This window comes from Drosophila teissieri, chromosome 3L (genome assembly GCF_016746235.2).
Source record: "Drosophila teissieri strain GT53w chromosome 3L, Prin_Dtei_1.1, whole genome shotgun sequence".
NCBI lineage: Eukaryota > Metazoa > Arthropoda > Insecta > Diptera > Drosophilidae > Drosophila > Drosophila teissieri.
In genome coordinates, this window is record NC_053031.1 from 6,102,020 (window position 1) to 6,123,474 (window position 21,455).

General features: G+C 41.2%; 4 protein-coding genes across 4 annotated transcripts in view; 2 read left to right on the forward strand and 2 right to left on the reverse strand.

Annotated features, from left to right (window-relative positions):
• LOC122615782 overlaps positions 1-20,454 on the reverse strand; it is a 114,979-nt gene extending 94,525 nt beyond the window's left edge. Inside the window, exons 1-2 of the mRNA XM_043790890.1 lie at positions 19,818-20,454; positions 5,202-5,236 (exon numbers count right to left, since the gene is read on the reverse strand). The gene's annotated coding sequence lies outside the window, so the exon portion shown is untranslated. The remainder of the gene's footprint in view (positions 1-5,201; positions 5,237-19,817) is intronic.
• On the forward strand, positions 2,733-3,086 carry LOC122616456. Its single transcript, XM_043791913.1, has one exon. It carries the CDS (start codon positions 2,733-2,735, stop codon positions 3,084-3,086), a length of 354 nt encoding a protein of 117 aa, XP_043647848.1.
• LOC122615785 lies at positions 15,040-15,339 on the reverse strand. Its single transcript, XM_043790893.1, has one exon. The coding sequence runs from the start codon at positions 15,337-15,339 to the stop codon at positions 15,040-15,042; it is 300 nt and encodes a 99-aa protein (XP_043646828.1).
• On the forward strand, positions 18,376-18,946 carry LOC122615783. Its single transcript, XM_043790891.1, has one exon. The coding sequence runs from the start codon at positions 18,439-18,441 to the stop codon at positions 18,853-18,855; it is 417 nt and encodes a 138-aa protein (XP_043646826.1). The 5' UTR covers positions 18,376-18,438; the 3' UTR covers positions 18,856-18,946.
• Positions 20,455-21,455: the final 1,001 nt, after the last annotated feature.

Here is a 21,455-nt window from a genome sequence, read left to right on the forward strand (position 1 = left end):
AATATATTTTTAATAGTAGGGAAGATTTTTGCGAAGTTCAATGATATGTATAGTTAAAGCTTGTGAAATCATTTAGTATCATTAATGCTTAATTATTTAGAACTTGGATGTTAAAATCAAGTCAAGTAACTAAGAACAAAACGATAGCACACTAATTAAATTATGAATGTATAATGAGCGAATGCGTAATGGTGAGTTTTGCGGTTTTGTGAAACCCATATTTATATCTATGCTAACCAGCCAAATACTCACAAATTTCTTTTAAAATAGTCCGAGAATATACTTTGTAAGTGAATATATGGGAAAACCCATTCTTCTTTGCTTATTTTCCGTAGCTCAGGCTTAAGTAGCAAGTATCAATTGAAAAGCCGAGCTGCCCACTCTACATCCGCCAGCATCTCGATGACTTCATCGCGAGGCCCATTCTGAATGCCAAAAGGGGAAGTATTAACGTGGCCCTAAGGTCGTACCATCAACGCGGCCAACGGCAGCAACTAATTTAGGGCTTAACTCTAATCAACGTTGAGCAGCCCGCCCGCCTGAAATCCCATGGATGCGTGTGCGCCTGCATTTGAATGCGAGTGTGTGTGTGTGTATCTGTGTTGGCCATAATTGAATGGAGTGGAGTGGGTAGGTGGGTGTTCCAGAAGGAGTAATCCACTGGGCAATGCAGCCACAAAAGGGTCTCCACTTCAGCAACTTTCTGCATGTGCCAGTCAATTTGCATTTTGAGGAGCGGAGAGCCAGAGAAGCTGGCAACTGTTGCATAATTAAAATTGGAAAATTAATTTCATAATTTCTGCCAGCGCTTTCATTATTAACAATTGTCCCGAAAAACACAAAAGCTCCTTCTGCTGACCGACATATTCTCTCGTTTTTTTTTGTTTTCTGCTTTTTCAGTTTTCCGTACTCAGTTCTCAGTTTTCCGTACTCTGTTCTCAGTTTTCAGTTCGCCCGATTCTGGCATCTCGATTCGCTTTTGTTTCAGGTTTCGAGTTCCTGTTCTGGCCGTTTGGTTCTGGTTCCATTTATTATTTATGTGCATTTTGATGTGGAAAATATTCCTTTTTTTGTCGTTTTGTTTGGCTTGTTGTAGCTATGTTTTTATATATTTTGTTGTTACATGGAGTTTTGCCAGTTGGAAATTTGTCGCCACCCGGAAAAGTTTTTAGGGTGGATACGTATATATTTTGCGTATTGTCATTTTGTCATTTGGATAACATTGTAATGCAGTTGGACTGGAATAGTTTTTTATACAGTTCGGGAGCTGGAAAAGCTGCAGAGCAATTTCCACTTTACACTCTTGGCCATGTGGGTTAATTAGCACTGGCTTTTCCGCAGCTAAAGGGAAATCACTTGGCAGTTACGTTTTTGAATCTGCAACATTACGGGGCCTTTGAGTTTCCGCCTTGGCAGCAACATATACATATGTGTATGTATGGTTCCGATTAACCCCGGCTTGGAAACTACAGTTCCGATTTAACCCGGGCTTAATGAGGCCGCAGATGCAAAGTTGGCCAAAAGAAATCGCTGATGTAATGCCACGCACATTTGCCACAAGGCAATGCCCCTACCACAGGCCAACTGCCCATTGTGTGTAAATTTGTTACCATTTTTTCTCTGTTTTTCGTTGTATATCTCTTTTTTTCTACGCTACCTCGTATTGCACATAAAGGTAATTTCTAATTTGCTGGTGTTTTATTGTTTATTGTTTTTTTTGCCGGCTCATTTTATGGCGCCGACTTATGCAACACCTCTAAGGCAGCGACGCATGCGCTCGAATTACACACATGGACATGGACACTAAACGCAGGGTTTTGCCTCCATATCGACCATAAAAGCATAACGGCGTTCATTAATCATGCCGGTCACGTCGACGCAAGAAAAAAAAAAGAACTGAAAACTTACACTAATACAAAATGTCTAGGAGCGCGAGAATGTGCTCCAGTAAACGGGGAACTAATTGTGAATAATTAATGAGGTTTGGAGACCAAACACCGCAAACCTTGAAAGCACCGAAAATCTGATTTCTTACGAAATTATTCTGTTTCGGGAAATTAAGTGGTTTCCCAATGTCATGCTTAATTGAAGATTATGGTTCTAAGAAGAACTTTCAGAATACCTAATACTTTTAGCAATTAAGCTATAAAATCCTCCCCGTACTACAAATAAGACTATCTTAATCTTAAAAGTAGCTATACTTATTTGAATCCAAAGAGTATATTTTATATATGTTGCTTCCAGACCTGTCTTGAAGTTGTCTTGGGCCTCGATTTTTCGCTAACTGCACCGAAGCTAGGGGGAACCTCGTGTGGCAGCAAAAGAACAGTAGCATCGACAACCGTTGCCAATTAGCGGCAACATGCAAAGCGCATTTGCATTTGCATTGAACCTGCAACTCTCTATTTTGCGACTCTGCCTGCTGGCGATGACACCGGAGCACCGATGGCACCAACAACCGAGCCGTAAAACGTAATCAGTTCAAGTCGCGGCGCGGGATCAGCTGTAGAAGGGCCAGGTATAGGTATCCTAATTGAGCTCTTCACCCATAATGCGCAGCAATAAATTCAGGATTTTTGCATACCTGGGAAACGGGGGAAACTCGAGGAAACCCACATCGAATCACATACCTGATGGGGTTTAAAAGTCGCCCGCACACACACTGATTGCATCATTTGGCCTCGAACCAGTGACGAGAACGTTTCGATTTGCATAGAAGATACGCGACGAAAATGTCAGACTATCCCAGCAGCAACTACAGTGGCAACTCCCCCAAGAGGACGGAGAAATCCGTGAGCTATGCCCTCTACCTCCACCGCAGGGAGTTGGGCCGTCCCAAGCGCAAGATGATGCGAATCGCCAGCACCAAGCTGCAGCTGACAAACGAGCTCATCCAGCTGCAGCAGCGTCGCCAATGGGAGACGGCCTTTGACCTCGAGTTCGACGCGGAGGCCAGTTCCCAGCAGATGAGTGCCCTCGATAGGGAACGCGAGTATCGGGATAGATTGCGCACCAATATGCAGCGGCAACTGGAGAAGCAGCAGAAACGCAAGCGAAAGTATCTCCAGGAAATCGGCAAACAGTAGTACTGCCAACTACCAGCCTGATGCGGAAGGCCATAATTAATTAATTAATTAATTGAGCACCTTATTAAGTAACTTAAAGAGCATGATAGCTCATATGGACAAACTAGAAAATCAAGATTTTCAAGCCATAGGTTTAATCTTTCTGACCATTTAGAATACTCCTATCTACACACTCCGGAAAGCAGGAACATAAAACCAGGAACTCATAAAACGATTTTGTGATATAAAGAGACTACCATCGCCATCCCTTTACAAATATTATTTAGTTTTACGGCATTACGAGTGCATCGCCTTATATGAATTATTATATAAACCTAGCATTAAAACAGAAGACTATCGCTCAATAAAACAGTTGCATAACAATTACAGAAGACCTTTTTCATTTAGACTGTAAAACAGACCAATTACGGATCAAAACTTATTTCGAAATATGCCAAAAGATTTGTGATTTTGTCTTCAACGTTTATCTTCGCTCGTTTGCAGAATTGATTTTCCTTCTTTCTGGGCCACGGACTTTAAGCCGGTCTTAGCCAAGCGATAAAGAGCATCATAAATCACGAAAAAAAACTGCGTCTCTCCGTGTGACTTCCACAACTCAAGAGATCGGGGCTGAGACAAGCAAAAGTGTTTGACTTTTGACACTCTTTCCTAGGCGGTTAAGGTGGCAACGACTGCCAAGTGCAGGAAAACATGAAAAACTACCAGCAAATAACAACTAAAACGATACCTGGTACTAAACAACATTTTTACTAGCAGCTACCAATTGAACGATAATTGCAGTTCTGACCAAAAGAGAGATATAAATGAGGTTTTTATTAGCCACTTTGCTTGTAAGTCCTCTTATTGTTAAACTCAATTGCAGTATTTTTTATTGGTTTACCTTGAAAATAGCTTTGAGTTTAATGTTTCTTCAGAAATTCAACTTTTCACTATGCGTTGGGTCTACAGAATATACCTCGTGAATGCCTCGACTACCTCGTGGAAAAGAAAAGCGCCAAGAACAGCCGAGGAAATGCAACAGAAGCCGCCCAAAGGTGAGCGAGCGGCAACTTTTTTTTTCAATTTCCTGCTGCCATTACGCCGAGCATCGCAGCTGTGCGCCGTACCTCTTGCACGCAGTTTTTCACGAGCCCCAACTACCGCTTTTCCCTTCCCCCTCCCCACTCAGAATTTTCCTGGCCATTGACGTTTTTTCGCGCACGAAGGCTGCGTCTTCTTTTCAGTTTTCCTCTGGTCGCGGTTGTTGTCTTCGCTCTCGCTTCTCGCTTGATTTGTCACACAGTCCCAACGGGAAAATAAACCTGTCCCCGTGTACTATACTACACTACACTACACTCGCAGTGTCTCTGGGCCGCGGAAAACCGGTATGTGCGCTTTCTTTTTGCTCCCACTGTGTGCTGCTGCCGAGTGGGGAAATGCTTTGTGGGGCAGGGGAGCGACGAGGGGGCGGAGGCGGTGGCGGGATGCATTGCGTTTCATCTTAGTTCTCGTATTTAGTTGCAATTCCCTTGCACACACTCACAAGGAGCATCCACACACAGAAAAATATGGGTTTAACTTTAATTCTTCACTTTTAAGATATGCATTAAAAACAAACTTACATTGTGGAATTAAAAGATCTAAATATTAACTTAGGATGTTTCGAGGCTAGTTTTATAATAAGAATTATTACCACTCAAGTTTCATTCATTGTTATTTTCAGATACATGATTTATACCTTTTCTTAGAATTTGTATTAATTAATTCAAACCAGCTAATAGTTAAAGTTAATAGTTAACAGTTAAAGCAGTTAATAGCCTGGTCTCTCCGTGTACCAATCCTATTCCCCATCGCTGTTTACAATTCTAAGTGCAGTATCTCGGCGAGTTTCGCTTAGTTTTTTACAGGCATTTTCTTCGTTTTGTTTCGGCTTCTTTTTTTTGTTGGCATGTCGGTTATTTATGCGCCTTGTTGTCCCAATTCTTGAAAAATACTACAACAAGCCTCGTGACTGTGTCCGTGTCTCTGTGTCTCTGACCATGCACTTTAGGATTTTTTGTTTTGTTTTGCAGCCTGCTATTTTTAATAAGCAATGCTACAAAAGCGCTCCCCTTCTGGCTTTTTTGTTTCACTTACCTCACTTTATCCATTGGCCATTAAACGCTGCAACGCTGGAAAAGAGGGCAAAAATAAGTTTTTATTATTTAAGGCAAAATCAATATGAGAAATTCTGCTGACAGCGACCAGCGCGCTGCGTTTGTATGTGCATATAAAATTTTACAACAGCCCAGAGGGCGGGGACTGACATAAATTTAATACCTTTTCAAATTGTTTTTCATAACCCATCCTATAAATGCGCTGCTGCACTCTGTTGCCCAGCAGATAAAGTGCATTTGTTTACTTTTCCTTTATTTCACGCTGCAGTAATTGTTGCTTATTGCTTTATGTTTGTAATACACGGCTTCGATTTACAATTATAAAATAATTTTATTAGCACATTTTGAAAAGATGGTATGCTTTAGTTACTTTCATATTCTGAGTATCAAAATAAGTGAAATTCTCTATTAAATTTCTCAGTTTAAGAACGTTAACTTTCGTTTATTGCTTGGTGCAAAGCTGAATGTTATCATTAACCCCATAATGCCCCATCTACTCGCCAGTTCCGTGTACCCATGTCTTTGTGTTCATTCAGCCGTGGGACAATGGGAAACTTTGGATTCTACCCATTTGAGTTTTCCCAATGATTTTTGCTACTGCTGTTGGTTTGTTTGCTTTTCCTGTTTTTTACTTTTCGCTTGGCACTTGGGCTGCTTCTTGTTGCATTGAATTCTGCGTGTCAGCAGCAGCTGTGTTGGCCACTAAACAACGACCAATGTAACAACAACTGTAATAATAGCAACAATAATGGCAAACAAAACAAAAAACACACTCCCCGGCTCAAACAAACAACATTGTACAAATAACAACACTTTTTATTGCTACCAAAAGGGAGATGGATGGAGTAGTTGCCAAAGCAGAAGAAGCAGCCCACTGAAACGGGGTGGGGAAATTCATTGCGGAGGGGTGGGTGGAAAAGTGGGCGGTGGGGCAGAAAGGGAAGAGGAAGGGGGAGAGGGGGAAAGGGGGCGGTGTGAGAGCAGTAAACACAAATAAACAATTGCAATTGTGTGGCGATGGTTGTAATTCTGTGAGCTGCTAAATCGTCTGTAAATACTTTTGTACAAGTTAACAGTTATAAATGGGCTTTTTATGACTTGTATGGGACAATATTTGTGAGCACACTACACAACACTGGACAAGAGCCGAAGGACGAGAGGGGAAATGGCGGGGTGGCGAAGTGGATTAATGGGTCGAAAATCCTTGACAAAGAGATAGATACATATGTGCTTCGACCTGAAAGATACCTAGTGCTTGCACAGGATATATGTGTGCTTCGACCTGAAAAATACCCAGTGCTTGCATTCTTCGTAATGTACCCAATAAGGAAATACAAGCATTAGTGTAGGTATAAACTGCAAATTTTTACAATCCCTGGCATCAAAGAACTGCACATACCAAAATTTATTTCCCGAACTCTAATAGATCCTGAGATCCAGCTGCCTTCCCAAGCTAGGCAACATGCAAAACCTGTACTTTGCCAGTTTATAGCGGATAATTCATGGGGAATCTTGGGTAAGATAAGAGGGATAGCATAATTATGCCAATAGCCACAACAAAAGTTCGCATACCAAAGAGAGTAAACCAAAGTCCCAACTATCGTAAGATCCAAGTGTTTTATGAAGCCACACTTACGTGTACGTACACTCTGCATATTACAGGTAATTGGGGATTTGTGGCCCAATGATAATGGCATTGAGCTGTTTTTTGCTACTGCTGCCACTGCTGCTGCACTGCCTTCGCTCCACATTTTTCATGTTGCAGGCATTCGGAATCGCTTAGAAAGTCACTTGAGGGATATGGCCAACAAATCGAGCTGCGAGTGAAGCCAAACACTTTACTTACGTCTGTTTGTCAGTCAAGTGAAATCGTATGCCGCCTTCTGCGTCTTTGCCCCATGCCCCATGTCCACATCCATGTCCATGTCCATGTCCAACTTTGAATCCAAAACCGAATCCGAATGCGTATACGAATACGAACCCCAGTTCGAATCCAACTCGACGTGGATGTCTGCTCGTTGTCTGGCCAAGTGGCAAGTAGTTATTGTTACGATTTATGGCATACGCACAGCAGATGAACGGGGGAGAGTTGCTCCATCCGGGGGATTTCTATTTCTATTGATTTTTTTGTACCACTGGAGCTGCTGCTGCTGCTGTTGCAGTGTGTTTTCTATTTGCTGCTGTTGATTTGCCACACGTCCATAATAATGCTAAGAAATGGAAATCATAAAAGTCAACAATCATCCACGTTGGCCATGACCAGATTACTGCAGTCGGTGCGCTGGAAAATCGCTTGGGGTATGGGTACATGGGTATGGGTATGGGTATGTATATAGCAAACAGTTAGTTGCAGTTGAATTTGCGCGGCATCATTAGGAAAATTTTTGCGCTTTCGTCAAAGAAATCAGGCAGTACCGCCATAATGATGTTGACGCTGCGTTTTGAGGCAGGCAGGTGAAAAGATGTCTGGGGTCGCAATGCAGTGGGCTTGGGAAATAACACAGCTCAATCGATTTCGACTATCGATATCATGCAAAGAATGTAAGAAGCTAGTTAAATCTCAAATCAAAAACGTACCAATAAAAGAATATAACACAATCATCGATATAATTGACATTGTCGGTTCTATACTACCCCTTTGGCTTAATACTCTCCAATTACTCGACATTAAGACCCAATCCCTTGGGGATGACCAATCGAATCTGAAATTTATACAGCACTTGTGTGTTTGACAATTTAGCATTCGGCGGTGAAAGTCGGAAAAAACTGCAAACATAAAACTAGGCAGGCGTAAAAATGCAACGACACAAAACCCAGCCCTTTTAGCCCATTTACATGCCAGCAGCTACAGCAAAAATCAAATCTGCTACGACGAGAGTAATGCAAGATTAAATGCAACAAAAAGTGGCATATAACGTTCGCAAAAAGCGAAGCTCTACATAAGCAAAAGCCAAACAAAATATTTATTATTGCACAGCAATGTGTGCAGAAATACCCTAACACAAAACTGCTTTCAACTGACACACGATGGGCTTTGTTATGCCATAAATGCCATGGGAGCTGGAATATTAATTCTTTGCTCTATTATCTAACAATTAAACCATAAATTCTGATTATCAAGTGACATGGCAGCATGGCAATTTATGAGCGGATGAGGATCGAGGTCAGTAAAAACATATTCGGGTGATGCTTTTCAGACATGATGTTGAAAAGGTGATGCAAGAATTTTTTAAATATGTTTTCATGTGGTTTGCGTTTTTTATATAATTCTTTTTGATGGCAATTTGTAGATGAGTTATTGGTCCACAATTAGTGCATTAAGTTAAATAAATTTGATGTGTTAAATAAAATGACCCCATTTTGGTTGCTATGTCGGACGGGGAGGGCATACAACTATGTGGTATTTCATTTTGAAGCCCGACAACATTTTCCGACTTTTTTACTTCTACAGCAAAATGTTGGCTTTTCAATTTGTTTTAAAACACAATAAAAGTGCATTTTGCATTTTGTCCGCCACGCATTGATTGAATGCGTCGCATCGCGCAGGCTTTTTGCACCTCTCTGCAATCCCCTCAACTCAGATTTCGCTTTGCGAATTGACATGAACAATTTTAATTATATTTTACGTCAATTGTAAAAGGCCCCGGTCGAGCAGCAACAGAAGCAACAGGAATATTTTTGGTTTAATTAAATGAAAATTGTGTGGAAATTGCCGGGATGGAAGTGGAAATCGCTGTGGAAATGGGCACCGAAGCTGCTGATTTCGTGCATCGTTAAATGCTAAATCGAATGTGAAAGGGATAACAATCCGCGGAGTTGGAGACAATTGAAGGTTTTTTTATCCCTCTTTCCCACTTGGCCATAATATTGTTTGCTTTTTGCAAAGGTTCATTAAGCCCATCATCGCAGTCTCATTAATTGTTTTGTGCCTCCAACAATACGCCCATTTCTTCACAGGGTATACGCTACAAAATTGGTGTCATTTAGCTGGGATTTTGCAAAAGATTGTCATGTCAAATGAGCTGAGGCAACAGTGATTGCCGGCTGCGATTTGTTTGTGTGGTGCTTTGTTGCAATGGAAAATTTATTGAACTTACATCATAACCGGCAATCGGAATGTGTAATCCACTGACACTTTGGCAACTCTACCGTGACATTCTTGAAGCAAGAACAAGTTAATAAAACCCACTCGGACATGGTCAAAAAAGGGAGGGCTCCTCAACTTCAGAGTCTTCATAAATTTGTACTTGAGCGGCCAAGTGTGACGAACGAGATTACTGAAATCTTCTGGAGCAGATCCATTTTTCATAGCAGAGAGCCAAGCGCATTGAGTTGTCTTCTCTCACACAGATACAATTCTGGTACAATGTCCGCCACTGTATGTGTGTATCTGAGTGAGTGCAACAAATTGCTTTTGCTTCAGCCAGTCGCTGTCATAATAGTTGTTGCTTCTGCTGCTTGGCTGCCATTGTACCTTTTTTTCTATTGTTGCTGCTCTAGTTAGCGTTGCCGCCTGTAATCGGACATCAAAATGCGAAAATGATACTGAATTGGCCCCCTTCTCATCTCCCGCCATTGTTGGCCAATAATGAGCAGCTAGCGATATGGGCGGAAAAAGTGGTATGAGTTTTATTCAATTAACAGGCGGTGCGAGGGCAAAAACATTCCTGGTAAGAGAACTGAGCATTAATGGTATTGAAAAGTTGCAGCGTATAATTTGAGGCCATTACCTCCATTTAGCCTGATATTCTTGAACTTAGAAACAAAGATTACCAATTTATGATATTACATTTTTATCTTTTTGTGAGTTTATAAAAACTGTGTCTTCATTGTTAAGACTTCCATATTAATGGTGTTTAATATTTTAAATAAATTTTACCTTGAATGCTGTTTTTTTCTGAGTGCACAATTAATTACCTCCAGTGAGAACTTGAAAGGCTACCATTCATCAAGCGAGTGTTGGGGTGCAAACAGCAAATGTTTGCAAAATTCTTGCACAATCGAATAACATAAATTACAACTCCCAAAAAATTATAACAAAACAGGAAAATAAGAGAAGCAAATAAATGAGTACACATGTGAGCGTGTGCAGAAACCAAACTGTGAAACAAAAAGCAATTGTCACATAAACAAAGTCGCACGTAACTGCTATAAATATGCGCGCAAGAAAGAGCGAGGTTAACATTGCGTATGAGTTATATCTGCTTCTCTGCACATTACCCATACGCCATTCGCCACCCGACCACCGCACCACCTATAGCACCATAATGCCAGTTTCTTTGTAAAGCAATGCGCGAATAACCGAAAGAAAAACACAACAACCGCAACAATAAATAAAGTGTAACATATGCAAATGATGATGAGAAGTATTTCGATATAGCGGCTTCTGCTTCTGCGTCTGCAGAGAAAAAATACATATTTATTGTATGATTTATGCAGCGGTAATAGTAGCTATAAAACTTTTTTATATGCAACATCTTGTATTTTAATTCCTTCTATAAAGTGTTGTGATTAAAGAAGTAATTTTAAAAATATAAATTAATTTGATAGTTTTCTCTACATTTTGTACAAGTGTATTTCTGCGAATCCTCTTCATCACCCGATGATGATGACTCTCGCCATCGATGTCCTTGGGCGCTCGAATGAATATGCTCTCGCCATCGATGTCCTTGGGCGCTCGAATGAATATGCAACATCGAACAGGTTAAGATGCTGAACTGAAACGCAAAGGCTTGCCTCTGCGATTCCAGAACAGGGGAAACCATCGAAAATCGACCGGCAACAACGGCTTCAAAAGTGCAAAGGGCAAGAAACAAGCTGCGATACGTAAGTATATAAACGTAATTGTTACAGTTTCAATCTCGTTGGAGAACGGAAAACTTCATCGATGCTCACAGATACACACACCCACCACGACCATAAAACAAAAGGCGAACCGCGGCAGCATGCATGTCAACAACATGTGGCGACAACAGCCGTTGCAACTGCAACAGCAGCAGCAACAACAGCAGCAGCAACATCAAGAGCAGCAGCGGCAACTTGCGCCTGTTGTCATTTGTGCAATTCCCACACACATGCAAAGTTTTTCTTTAATAAAATTAAATGTAATGCTGCCAAATGCTCGCCGCCCGCCACTCTTCGTTCGGTTCCATTTTTTGTATATTTTCTTTATATCATTTTTTTTGGATTTTTTCCGCTGCAAATTGCATGGCAGACACCCAGCGCAAGGATGACGACGCCAGCAACCGCAAATGCAAATGAGCTACAATTGCAATGCACATGCATAAAAAATGAAAACGGTTAAATTGCCGAAGAGAAAGATGCAGATGCAGATGCAGGCCCACAAAGTATCCATGAGTTACGCTCGAACGACATTTCTGCCCGTCGTCGGTCGCCGGTCGACGGTCCTCACGAAATATGATTAAATATTGTAAATGCCAAAAGTTATGAAAGGCTCACTGGGGGCCGCCCCAAGAAGTCGCCTTTTGGAGCCGTGCACAGACACACAGAGTTCGATTCCAGTTTTGGGGGCAGCGTCTTACGCCCACCGCAGAATATCGCTGGATGTGGAAAAGTGCAACGGCCACACCTACGAGACACAATGCAACTCACTGGGGGCAGCGACTGCCTGTTTTGGCCAGAGCAAAGTTGCAACAAACAAAGGAAATGCCATCAGAAAGGACAAGTTAAGCGGGCTTGAGAAATCGCAGGGAATACTAGCTTCAAGAACACCAGATACATAGTTACTTGCACTATATGTTATTACACTATAAAATCAATCGACTTTCTAAAAATAACCCAGCGAATCTCTTGTCAGCTGATTTTCATCGCACGAGGAAAAAACATTTTAGTCGCAATTTAATTGAGCGCAACACCTTGAAAACAAAAGTGGCGGCTACAAAAAGAGTGTGCATATTTTAAAATTATAACAAGTTTCGCTATGGAAATGCAAAAGGGGGGGTGGGAGGTGGGTATGGCCAGCGAGTCATGCCAAATATAAGCAATGAAAGAAGGCTGAAAAAATAAGTAATTGTAGCTAAATGTCAAATGCGACAATTGTTGCCTTAGTTGCTCTTGTAGCTGCTATTTGTTGGATTGTCGACTGGCGTTGGCGACTCAAATGACCGCAAAGTGAACGGTACAAGCTGAGCGGCGGTCAAGACGTTGACGAAGGGGAGGTGTTGGGGGGAGGGGCAGCGGAGGCGGCATGGTGGGTTGGTCAATTGGTTCGTGGCAATGGCAACAGAGTGCGGCTCTAAATGAGGCTTAACTTGAAATGAGCACACTTAGCAAAAGTAATAATAACAATGTTACTATTCACAAATCTATTAATGATAAAAACGATTCCTTGAAATGTTGTTTACCTATTTCTATTAATGATAGAAATGATTCCTTGAAATGTTGTTTACCTATTTCTATTAGTGAAAAAAATGATTCCTTGAGATATTGTTTACTATTTTCTATTAATGATAAAAACGATTCCTTGAGATATTGTTTACTATTTTCTATTAATGATAAAACAGATTCCTTGAGATATTGTTCACCTATTTCCTGTTCGATATTTTATTAACAAACTTTAAAAAGTTTATAAAATGTAGTACACCATACACATTTTTTCTCAGTGCCCAGTAATGCTGTGTCACTTGTACCCGAGCGAAACTGAGGCAGGGTATCGAAGTAATTACTCGGCGGGATGCAATCTGCGAGCCACACTAAATATGCTAATTATGCGTAATAAGCGCTCTGGCTAACGGGGCGTATTGGTTATGTGGTTATACTATGTACATACATATACAGCAAAGTAGAGTGTGTGAGATAATTCCTTGGTGGCTTGAGCCAACTGTTAGATTCATTCTCTGTCACCTCGAGACGACTGGCGAGTCCGGTGACGGCAAAGAATTATTGCGAAATTTTTGTGATTTTACTGACTTATTTTTTTTTTGAACAGCCTCGGGCCGCTGGCTTTAAGTATGAACAACAATCGGGCGGCGTTTCGTAGTGGTTGCTGTTAATGTTTGTTCTATCACTTTTTGCTCCTTTTTGTGCATGTCAATCAAAAGTGCTCAAAGTCGTGATTTGATGATTTTCCTATGCCGCAGCGAATCGGTTGCCATTGACGCCGTGGGTCAGGCCACAGAAATCCATTTGTCAAGTAGAACACAGCAGCAACCTCAAGTTGTCTGCGATTCTAAGCCCGCCTGTCTGTCCTTCAATAATCGTTGCCAAAAGCAGTGACGGCGGCAAAAACAATGAATTATTGAAGCCAACAATTTGTGATTGGCGGAGAAAGAGAATTCTAATCAAAAGTGAGAGGCATGAAAACTTTGATTTGCTTCGGACTCGAATATTTGATGAACTATGAAGTATACCAGAAAATGTAGGGGATTTTCCTTTATGTAGCTTGAATTAAAGTTGGAAATAGAAACTGTGTTCATATTACTGTCTTCATTGAATAAGATTATGTTATATTTAGTATACGAACCTATACAAGAAATATGAGCCTGTATATAAAGTGCTTTAAAGTATCTTAAAAATGTAATCTAAGAAATAAATGTTTATAATCAAAACCTTGTAAATAATAATATAGCAATTTTTTATTGCTGTTTTAAAAATAAAGAAATAAGTGTGCACTTAAATTTGTTGCTGACTTAGCACTGCCCTAACAGCATTTTTGGCCCATAAAAAATCAACAGCATTTCTTGAGCGGCATATGATTTATGGGATTAAAGGCAAGAATGATCGCCGCAATTATTTCGAGAGTTGGCGCCAGCAAGTCAGCAAGTCAGCAACTCGAAGCAGCGACATCTGTTGCGATCTATGAACTGGGCTTGTTTTATTACAACATCTCGTAGGAGCTACGGACTCACATAAATTGAACAATGTCACGAAATAAATTTGTCTAGAGCTCGGAAACTCGGCAACTCGGATATTCGGACCTCGGTGGAGAGGAAACCATAGAGAAACAAAGGCAAAAGTGTTTCAGCCAACGTCTGTTAACGTTGGCTGATTTTTATTTATTTCGCTGACTTTTAGCAAGTTGCTAACTTTTTGTTTCTTCTCATTTTACTGCTGCTCCCACACTCCCAACCCCATCCCCACCCCCTTCACTTGACTTAACACAACTCTTTGACTTTGTTGCCGCTGCCTTTTTGTTAATTTATGCAACGAACCAGTTTTATTTGGTTTCCAGCGCGTTCGCTCAGTGTCAGCCAATCTTTGTATCTCTTTATAGCGCCACACATATGCACACATGTGTATACTATATATATATCGAATTAAAATTTTATTAAAAAATTGGCATTTGGCCGTTTGCCTTTTGTTAATTGCATTTGCAATTTCTAATTAAGTTGGCTGTGCAAAAACAAAGCGTCAAGAAGATAAAACAAAAGCAGCGATCATAAAGTTTCCAACTGGTTTGGGTCAGCGCTTGTCAGAGGTCTTTTTTCGAGCGGATCTCTGGCGACTTTGCTTGCTTTTTGCCGTTAATTTGTACACAGAGAGAAAATGTCGAGAAGTATTAGGCTTAGTTCTAGACTGGACTTAATGCCACAGTTCATAAGAACTGTCTGTAGATTTCAAAGTATCATCTGCATTGATTTTAATAACCATGTAGGATATATGCGCAGTTCTTTTGCAGTGTACCCATAGTTCAATGCAAACGAGAAGCTCTAAGCTGAATCAGCTACCAGTTTTTTTCTCCCCCTTAGACCATTAAAATGAACAAGTTTCAAAAGCGTTTTCAATGCAAAAGTCTTATCAAAAGTATTTATTTACACAGGCTATATACAATAAATCAATCCGCTCTGATTGAATCGACACTAATCCTGTTTGGGCGAGTTGTCTTCGTTCTCTTGGCGCTGCTGCCGCTTGGCCTCCTTTTTCAGCTTGGACACGTTGCTCCGCAGTTTCCGCTTGAACAGAAGCTCCCGGTTGACCGCCTTCAGGTCGTCCATGCTGCACGTCTTCAGATTGCGCACCGTATTGGAGATGAGCTCGTCCGTGATCTCGATTTTGGTGCGGGAAAGCCGCAGCTGCCGGGCATTCCGACGGGCCAACTCGACGCGGTACAGGAACAGATGATAGCTGACAGTGGGCTTCAGCATCTTTTCGTGCTCCATGATTAGTTGTTGTTTTTAGAAATGAGTTCTGCTGGGTGAAAGTAACGTCTTGACTTCTCGTCGAAGAGTGATATCCCCGTAACCCAACAGCGGTTCTTATATATCTATCTGCACCTTCGATCTGGTACCTGTTGGCAATGATATACCTGTGGCACAATCGGCCAGGTCAAAACAGGTCAAGTGCCGCTTGTCTCCCCTGTAAATATTTGTGCCAAAATATTTCATGACCTAATCCGTCCTAATCCCCATTTTGGATCCTAAGCCCTTCGCTCGGTTGACCAGACATTATTACACATTATGCCAGGGAAAGGGTAAGTAAAAGGATTAAATAAATGAAGTACTGCAAAGCATCTCGCACGAACTTGTCTAAAATATTCAACAGAATATTCTGGAAAAGGATTTAGAGGAAGTGGTGTAGGGATCTGCCAGTGAGAAAACAGATGACTTACTTTACAATTCAAGTATTAATTCTACATGTAGTAGAAGTATGTTCGTACATAATTAATCAATACCTAACTTACTAAACTGGAACTGGTTTCCATTGCGTTTTTATTTATAACTTCCTCACTAATAATATAAGATACCCAAAAATTCCACAATGGTAAAAAATATTCTCATGGAAAATCGTTCTATGCATGTAAAGTTATTCAATAATTGGTAGAAAAACATATGTATTAAATAGATGTTTGAGGTAGTTTATCATTAAAAAAATTACTGTGAGCTTTGTAATAGCTCTTCCCACCGCATTTCCCATGCATTCCCACAAATTCCTAGTAAAACTCCCAAGAACTTGTACATGTTTCGTTGTTTGTTCGTTGCATTTGGCCCAAAGTAAACCTTTCACCGGCCACCGTTCCACAGAATTCTTGGGGCACCTCAATGAACCGCCAGCGTAGAAGCTCTGAGAACTAAAAACCATTTCCAAGTAAGGCAGCGCGCAGAGTTTTCTGACTCAGCACCTGAGTGACATCAACGTAAAGTACGTCAATTTACACATGTGTCGTGTAGAGGAAGGAGCGCATGTAAATGGGAATCATTAGCATAACTGCAGTTCCCGAAAGAGCAGAGAGTTTTTGCAACAGACTTAACTACTTCCAGGTAATTCATAACGAAAGTGGATGCTCGGGTCGAGTGGTCCTTTTGGGTCAGGAGATGGCATAATCCTTTTATAATTGCACTTAGTAGCTGAAATGTAGCGAAAACAAAAGGATTTCGAAACCGGATTAAGAACTTTGGGAAAGACCACGCGCCGGATTAAGCAAATGTCCAGCATCAGCGTTTTATGACCCCTCAAGGCAGCCCAACCTCATCATCCTCCTCCTGCACTTCCATCTTCCACTTTACGATCGAAAGGTAGGGCAAGTAGGTAGTAGGTAGAGGGGCAGGTACATCGGTGGGCTAAGGTCATAACGGTGGCCCAGGGGCTCACTAAAAAGGCCATGGAAGCCACGCTGACCTGACTAGCAGGCATTTGCTAGCAGGCCAACTGCTTTTGACAGCTCGCCGACAGCTTCCAATTCAACGCGCTCAATGAACTGGCCATCGACATGGATTTGGATTCGATCTGATGGCGGTGGGGCACCAAGTATGTGCGTGTCGAGGCATTTATCCCATCGTATATTAAACCAGACGAGACAATCATAATGATGGCTGTATGCTGTATCTGGCCATCATCATCATTGGCGCATCCCAGCTTGCGGCCCTTGCATTTAGCACCCAAATGGGCATTGAATCATCATTTATTTACCGCCACCAAAGAATTATCATAAAATACCAAGCAACTTTCACTGGTCATTGTTATAGCCATTACCATTATTATTATTACGGCCTTAATGCAGGCCAATAAATTGTCTAAGAAAGAATTCATTCGATAAGCCACAAGACAATGCAAAAGGGAATTTTCACTTTCCTTTGCTCGTAATTAAGTTGAAATTAACTGGATTGGGAGCGTTTTTAAAGCGGGGGCCGCGTGTCAATTACGTTAAGTGAAATTACAATTACATGAAAAGCATTTTTAAAACCATCTAACCAGCCCACAGTAAATCGCTTTTATGGCCAAGGGGGGTCAAGACAAGGTCGCAGACATTCGTTCATAAATAAATATTTAACACGCAGTCCTTCAGAAGTGGGTTGTTGGGCCAGAGAAAACAGGAGAAAGAGTGGGCGAGTGCCACTTTAGGATTATATTTATCACTTCATGGCAACTCATTAAATATAAATGATTTTCATTTGCCGAGAGTTGAGAGGGAATACATTTAGTTGCAGCAGGATTGGGCTTAAAAACGCGCTTCCTTGAGAAATGCCATAAATTGCGAGTAATTCTTAGGCAATAAACACTTCCATAAGACTTAAGAAGAGTGGTTAGAGTAACTATAAACAATAAAATTTATTCTTATGTAAGCTAATGGAATTTTAAAAAGTGGTTATATCTTGTTATCAAATAACTTCTTTTTTTTAGTTGTTTATGAAACAAAATATGGAAATACACACATCTTAAACTTTAATATAAACTTTTGAATGGCCTACATTACATTTTAAATGTTTTTGTGGGTTTTTACTTCGATTCCATTCAATGTTCATTATCTTTTAAAAATTATTTATTTCATTGATGAATTTTCCACCAGCAAGTGTTGGTTGGTGACTAATCTAAGCTTAAAACGATTGAACACAATCCTCGGACACTTAGTCACCGCTTTAATCTTTCCCTTATCCCCATATTTATTCAGCGCCAGCTCAACTTGAAGATATCTTTAAGCAAAAGGTCAAGCCATAAACCAATGCCGCACAAGCGGTGGTGGCCCACACGTGGTGCAAACGAGAAAAGGTACAACATCTTTGGCCTGCGATGTCAACTAAGCAAGGGATCGAAATAGGGAGGAAGGATGTCTGGTTTTACCGGAGCACTTCAGGTAATTACGCGACTCGCACAAGTCAGCAGGTCAGTCGGCGTGTTCGACAGGTAGCTAAGCGCCCCAGATATAAATAATCCTGGTAAACCACGACAGGACATCATTCACAGCTCAAGCTGCCAAGCAGTCACAGCTCGTCCTGTCACAGCCCGTATTTTGAGTCTACAAAAAGAGCCGAAACAAAACTGAAATGGAAAGCCAACGTAATGCCGTCAACCACCGACGCGGAGCTCGTCCGAGCGTGGGCTATCTGCTCTTCCAGTACCAGAGCGAGCTGACCCGCCGTCATGCGGAGCCCACGCGGCTGTCCCGCACCAAGATCCACATAATCGATGGCCTGGTGTCCCGCACCATCCGCCACATGAAGCACTGCAGCATGGAGGATCTGAAGGCCTGCAAGAGGGAGCTCGTCTACAAGGAGCAGCTGCGCGATCAGCTAAAGAACATGCGACGCAAGCGTTCCTCCTCCGCCAACAACATCAAGCCTAGTGCCAACACATCCGCCCCCGTTGTGAGTGTCAAGGCGCCAAGTACTCCACCGAAACCCCGATCCTCCACACGAGAGTTCTCCAAGATGGACATCATCGGACCGGAGATCTTCGTCTAAGTTTGACTTAATCTATTGCAATTTTAAATTCACTAGTTTAACACGAATTCCTTAACTCCTTAATTGTTGACGATTAAAAATCATAGAACATGAAGAATACTTAAGAAAAATAGCAAATAAAAATTTATAAATCAATGTCGAAAATGTTTTATACTTTACTTAAATGGGTTTTATAATGGATATTTACTGAATTTTATTTCCTTTTTAAATGAGAGAAGTAAGCCCGACGAATTTACGATTAAAATGCAATAAACTGCGAAAATACGAAACCAAAAGCACAGAAACAAATCTGGCAATTACACAAAAATGTCAATTGTCCGCGGATTTGTTGTAGGAGTGGAAATTCCTGTTCTGTAAGCCAGTTTTTTGGCTCTGTTTTTGCCAGCAAGAGCTAGCCAGGGCTAAAATGTGTGCCGCAAAATGCCAGGCCCGAACTCTGGGGCTCAAGAGTCAAGAGTTCCCACGGAGCGAGGCAGCATCGATCCATTGAAAATTGGCCACCACTCGCCGATATCTGTGATAGATGCGTCCGACCGAGAGAGCCGAGGAAAACAGAAAAACAAAAAACTGAAAATCGGAAAACCAGGCAGCAGACGGGCCAAGAATGCGGTTTAAAGTTCAATCGTGCAGCAAGTGTTATTTAGGGGTTCGCAGAGAGAAGAAGGAACATTGATCTTTTCGGGGGAAAACGTGAGTTGCGATGATCTAACCAAAAGCTTTCTTTGCCAGCCAAAACAGAAGTTATGAACCTGCTACCAAAGACGACTGATATGCAAATCGTCAGCGGGAGAAATGTATACTAATGAATATATTAACCAAATCAAGTTTCAAGCAGTTCTGATGTTTTCACAATTTACCTCATTAGCTTTATGCTCGTTGGGGGTGTGCGGAGTGGGGGGATATTATCAATAGTTTGCTGGCATTATATTATTTTCTCATTTATTAGAATGCATTTGCCTTACCTTTGTGGTTTTGGTTTCTTCGGGGCCCCAAATTAAACGTTGAAATATTCCACTTGCTGTACAAATTTGTTGCTTTCTATTTGCATATCGCTGGGTACAATAAATTATGAGCACAATGTTAACAGGCGAACAAATAGAGGAAGAACGCGAACACCGAGTGACGTTTTTCCTTCTATATATCGAGCACTCTTTTTTCCTTCTTATTTATTTTATTTTCCATTTTCCACTTTTCGGCAAACACATTCGAGTGAAATGCAGCTGCAACTGCAACTGGTGCTCTGGTTGTAACTGTAGTTTAGACACAAACACGTTTTCTTGCGGCCAGCCCAGTAATTACGGCAAAGGCTATTTTAAGGCCCCCCAAACCAAAAATAACGAAAGCCGCCGATTGAAAAGCGAAGAAACCGAGAAATGCAATCGACGAGCAAATGCAACGCGGCGAAATGGAACGAAATGGAAAAGGCGAGTTAAAAGCTAAAAAACCGAAAATGCAAATGGTAACACGCACACCGCGCACTAACAACACATGCACAAAACACACACACAAAACGTTCGTTCTTCGGCGAAGAAGAATCGTGTTTATATATCTCCGTTGGATCGCATATATCCAACTGATCGCGTCGCGTTTCGATCTGCACGACGGCTAACTGGCGAATGACCAAAAGTTTGAGCCGCTTGGACAGCTTGGAGTTCGAGTTCGAAAAGCCCGCCGCTCCGAGCTCGAAAAGCGAGCAGATCGCGCGCTCTCTTTCGCGCTCTCTCTGTATTCTTCATCTCCGAAGATCGCCAGTTCGTTGCCTCAGTCGTTCGTTTTTCCCCGTTGTTTTCTTTTTGTTTTTATTTGTGCTTAGAAGCTGTAGTCTGCTGTTGCCATTGATTTATTGTCGAACAATAACTGTTTTTTGCATTGTGCGTTGAACTTGTGAGGGAGCGAGAGAGACAGAGAGAGAGAAAAGCACAAAATTATCGATTCTTTAATGGCACACTTCGCCGAAAGATTTGTGTGTTTTCGGGTTTTACTTCTTGATCTGACAGATCGGTTAATCGTTGCTCTACGATTCGACTGTAGCTTTAACTTTCGCTACTCAACGCTCTCGTTTGCTCAAAGACTTTTACTCTCAAGCTCAGCGCAATTACGATCGCAGCTCTCACTGCTCTCACTCGAAATGTTGTCTTCGGATTTAGCTCTGAATTCGCTCTGTTTACTCCAGAAATTACCACCACTTGCTGTCTCGCTCACTCGCAGGGCGGCTTAGTGACGCTTCAGGTTTTTGTTTTTTTTGGTCTATCCAACTTCGAATGACTTCTTAACGGTTTGGCACTTAATGCCTCGTTTTTCTACACTGATAGAACCTTTAAAGTTAATTTACGTGAAAATGAAAATAATATTTTGGAATATTTCGTATTGTGCAATATATATTATATATTAAAAGCACAGCAAAATGAAGTATACAACTAGTTGATTCCATATTTAAATATACTGTTATTTATCATTTACTAATAAACTATTTACATTCACAAATATAGTATTGTTTACTTTATTTTGTAGGTTTTGAAAAGGCAGAGAATCAATATGCAGTTCTTTAGTTATTGAATATGAATGAAGATTTATGCATTGTGTCTGAGAACTTTACGATG